General features: G+C 34.1%; 1 protein-coding gene across 4 annotated transcripts in view; it reads right to left on the reverse strand.

Moving 5' to 3' along the window:
- Positions 1-5,000, reverse strand: part of Imp (IGF-II mRNA-binding protein) — a 222,650-nt gene that overhangs the window by 193,901 nt on the left and 23,749 nt on the right. Inside the window, exons 1-2 of one of the 4 annotated variants that reach the window (XM_086547398.1) lie at positions 2,108-2,285; positions 1,870-1,927 (exon numbers count right to left, since the gene is read on the reverse strand). The exons of 1 other annotated variant lie outside the window; for it this stretch is intronic. Coding sequence is in view for 1 of the 3 variants with exons in the window: in XM_043007989.2 (XP_042863923.1) it covers positions 2,108-2,157 (50 nt within the window). In the remaining 2 variants the exon portion in view is untranslated. Of the gene's footprint in view, positions 1-1,869; positions 1,928-2,107; positions 2,293-5,000 lie in introns of those variants that run through there. 2 more of the 4 variants (XM_043007989.2, XM_086547393.1) reach the window with 2 other exon arrangements.

Consider the following 5,000-nt stretch of genomic DNA (forward strand, 5'->3'; position numbering starts at 1 on the left):
ATATATACAGACATGTGTATATATATACATATATACAGACATGTGTATATATATACATATATACAGACATGTGTATATATATACATATATACAGACATGTGTTTATATATTTATATCCATATATATCAGACATTGTGTTTGGTATATTTATAATTATATATAATATATAACTATATATATATATATATATAGTCCTATATATATAAATATGTATATATATAAAATATATAAACATATAATATATATATATATAAATATATATATATGTAATATATATACATATATAAATATAAAATAAATAATTAATATATAAATATATATATATATATGTATAGGTTATATATGTATATATATGTATATATATATATATATCTATATATATATATATATATATATACACATATCTTCATTGTATTTATGTACCAACCATGTGGTGTTTATCTTAATTAAATTATAAATATGCACATACCGAGGAAAATTATGGATAAGAAGAAAATTATATATTAATTATATATATATAATATATATCTATAATATATAGTATATCATATATATATATATATATATATATATATATACGTTCATAGCCATCCGATTACCATGGAAAAATCGGCACCATCATTGTTTTGTAACTTGTGTAGGAAAGAATGACCAGAGGCTCTTATTATTTACCCTCATGGGGTTGCACAAGTTCACTCTGCATCCGCCGCAATGATCCGTTTCCTCATTTGGAGGGGTTTACATCAGAAATTACAGAGTGGAAGTAGTATTTACATGTATTTTTTTTATCTCCAATAGTTTATAAAAAAAATTGTGTTTCATTTTCATTTTTTTCTGTTCTATCATGCTACACTCTCTTAGAGCTTGCTTGCATAGCATTAATGTAGAACTCAGAATGGGAGTCTTTGCCAGGTCATGGAAAGAGAAGATTGGTCTTGATTGGTGAGAATCTACTGATTCACATTTTCTAAAAGTATCAAATTTAAGATTTTCATCACTCTCCATAAGTTTAATTTAATTGTCTTTTCAAAATACTGGAAAGTCTTAAAGATAGGGAATTTAGAAATACAAAATAAAATTACCAATTAGTAATGCATTTCAATATTGATAATAGTATATAGCATCATACTGCCTATTTAATAATATCTAATTGATATTTCAAGAAATTATACATCAGGTTAAAAATTACCTTTTTCAATTTATCTAATTATCCAAAGGCAATTTTAATAAAAATAAAATTATGCAGGCCAGTAAAGATATTTACTTTCCATTATTTTTGTTTCATTTTGTGCACATGAAATTTTGTTAAAACAAAATACACATTTAGAACTAATTAAGGAAATCAGTTCTTATCCATAATACTCAACAGCAATATCTTTCATTCTTGGCTGGATTGCCAATGGCGCACACATTTCTCGAACCAAGCAAAGTCTTAGAATATATGAACTGGAAGCAAAATATATGCAATCTCATATTTCATCTTTTCCAAACTGCAATTAATTCACTTTATAAAATGTAGCACACAATAGCACAAGCGCGCCCTGCACTCTCAGGCTAGACACCTTCACCACCCAAAACCTCTATGCCTAAAGGCCACTCTACGACACCGGCAGCAGCACTCGGTACTCGGAAGAGCGTCGTCCTCGAGACGTGATCCTCGAAACGGTGCAGTCGCTGCGCCTGCTGCATCGCCGGGCAGATCCCTAATTGAGCGGCCCATGAGACACTACAAAGCGCTTTCCTCATATTTTCGGCCACATTACGGGGCGTCTTAGGAACGTGGACATCGCCGGGGGCAAGCAGGAAGCCTTGCGTACACTGCGTCCCTCCCGCCACCACCACCGCTGTCACGGAACACATCAAACTTACGCGATATTTCACCGCCGTTGCGAGCGGGAGCGACGAGGGTTGTGGTGGGCGGTCCGGACTGCGGTGTGTGAAACAGGGGGTTAGTCAAGGCACGGCACCATAGCTTGGCTTTCGTGTTAGTGCATGTCAGTGCTTGCAGGCCCCCAGGCCCTCTCGACAATCGCCTTTCGATCGACTTCGGCGAGATTTTGAGGGCCAGCAACCGAAGTTTTGACTTGCAATTGCCAACTTTATTTACCTTTCTATGGACGGGGGTGGGGAGGCGGCGTAGGCTCCGTACGTTTCCATGACTAACTGGCACTTTTCCGCCTTTACACCATCAAGAAATCCTCATGCCCTTGGGTGTGGGGTGACGACGGTCAGGCAGCACAGTGGTGAGCGGTGTTGCACGGATGCCAGGGTGCACAGTCAGCCCAACACTAAGCTCTGACGAGGCCCCTTGCCACTACCGCTACCCGACCCTGTTGCCACCCACCACTACTCGAAATTATTTCTCTCTCGTCCACGGAACACCTGCCATTGCCATCACTTACGCAGACCAGTATCACTAGACGTGATCTATTCCAATCTTCATTTCAAAGACAAGCAAAAAATAAATTAAACTTTAAAGACAAATAAGGCAATACTGTTTAGCTCATCATACTAGGCTCACAAACCCGGCCTGTGCATACGCCAACTGCTGCCATCTGGCGGCCGGCCGGCGCACTGCCGCTCCTTCAGCACATGCATTACGCAACACACCACCTCTCGCCAGACAGCATGTTTGCATTTTACAACCTCTAATTCAGACATTTTTGAGAAGGAATTGCAACTAAGTAATCTGGATTCCCCCAAGATCACGGCAAAAATACACACGAGCTTGTGGGTTTCCCTTTTCGGCGCAATGCACCGATTTGCACTCTGGCGAAGGGAATCGGACGCATTCAATACGGGGATAAAAGCGACGCCCGCCAATGAGCCTGATAAACTGCCGGTTAAGTACTTTATTATGGATGAGATCTCATCAAATAAACAATCCTCCTGCTACGAGTGCCACGCATCGATCCCCAAGGACGCCCATCCACCGAAAAAACAGCCACGCAGCCTCGCCGTGCCACCTTGCGAGGCCTCAAAACAGCCAAAAGTAAACGAGGTTAGCAATACCGGGCAGGCCAGCGGACCAGCATACTATTAAGTTAACAGTTAGAGGCGGGGAGCATGCCCATCCTGGCGTCCCCTCACAGCGCCCACCCCTAAATGCACTCCACACCCACCCCCACCCGACTCATCATGCACCACACTCAAGACTTATACCTGCAGGGACACATACATAATCCAGGCGAGAGGTGGGGAAGGGAGGAGAGAGCCACCCATGATTTGTTGAGTGGAATGTTGGTCTGCATAGATCAACCGACCCTTGCCGCTAGTCTCCACTGACACAGCACGAGAGGAAAGTCTCTAATATTCTAAATACGGGGACGGAAGCGGGACCAGTGCGGGGACCTACATGAGTGGATACTTTTATTTTCGTTGAAAAGAAAGGACTTGCTGCTTACTTTTGCTGTGTGTGAATATATAACAATGTAGTTAAATACACTTATTTGTGCTACATAGTAATAATTAGCATAAAGAAAGACATTGGTGACCACAAAGGATAGTGTAGTGTCAAATACCGAGAACAAAAATCAGTCAATAATAATAGTAATGATAATAGCTATATAACAGAAATAAAATGCCAACTCATGCCGACCATAAACTTTACACTGTTTTGTTTACCAAATATTGCCAAAAAATAAATATTTTATGAATCCCTTTTAGTACTCAGATACAATAATAATAAGATATCATCATCATTTCGACTAAAATAATGATTGGTGATGATGCCACAGCTATGAAGATATAATAAACTAATATCTAAATTGTTGCAACTATATTCTTCAAAGATTTGCTCATCGTAATTCTCCTATAAAGAGATTTTAAAAAATAAAAACCGGCAAAAATGTTTATCCATAAAATATCCATAAAAGGCATCAAAAAAAGGGTTATTTTTTTTTATTTATATTTTTATATTATTATAATTAATATTATAAACAACCCCCTAACATAAAAATTAAGGATGAAACATTTTTAATAATTTACCAATAAAATTTAAACTAACCCAGATCACATTTATTTATCATATAATAACCATATACCATTAATTATTATTTTTATTTTACCCAACTAAACAGACCTTAACAAAAATAAATAAAAACAAAAATAAAACCAATACTGCTAAAATAATAATAGACAAATGATAATGGAAATAAAACTCAAATACAAAAATACAATGATAAGCGACAATGATAATTATCAAAATAGTAGCAATTATAATAGTAATATGAAGTTAAAAACATTAAAATCACAAAATTATAATTTAAACAATAAAAGTGAATACTACTAAAATATGACAAAAAGTAAAAATAATGACAATATGCCAATGATAGTAATAATAATAATAAAAATAATAATGATAATAAAAAACTACCACTAGTGGTAATAATAATAAGAATATTAACAAGAGTAATATTGTCATTATTACTAAATAATGAAAAAAAGATTGTAATTATATGAACTTTAATGAAGACAAAAAGTAATAAAAACAAATAGATAGAATAAAAATGAATTCAATAATAATAATAATACTGATAATGACAATAACATTACTGACTTCAATGACAACTATGACAATGATGATGATAATAAAAATAATGATAAACATAGTAATAATATAATTATGATAATGATAATAGCACTTTAAACAGGAACAATAAGGATTTCCTTAGAAATGATTAATAATGATAATAGCAATAATAATTATTATCATAATAATAATGATGCTAATAATGATAATAACAATAACTATAATAATAATGATGATAATGATGATAATAATAATGATAATAAAACTTATACTACTAATAATAATGATAATAATTATAATAATAGTGATTATAATGATAATGATGACAATGAAAAAATATAAATTACTAAAAAAAGACCATACTACTAATAACAGTAATATTTATAACAATAGTAATATCAAATAACAATAACAATAATAACAGTAACAACAATACTATCAATAGCAAAATATTATTCTTGATGTGTAA

The sequence above is a fragment of the Penaeus japonicus genome, unplaced genomic scaffold (assembly GCF_977035675.1).
Source record: "Penaeus japonicus unplaced genomic scaffold, GWHDUDI00000001_assembly GWHDUDI00000019, whole genome shotgun sequence".
NCBI lineage: Eukaryota > Metazoa > Arthropoda > Malacostraca > Decapoda > Penaeidae > Penaeus > Penaeus japonicus.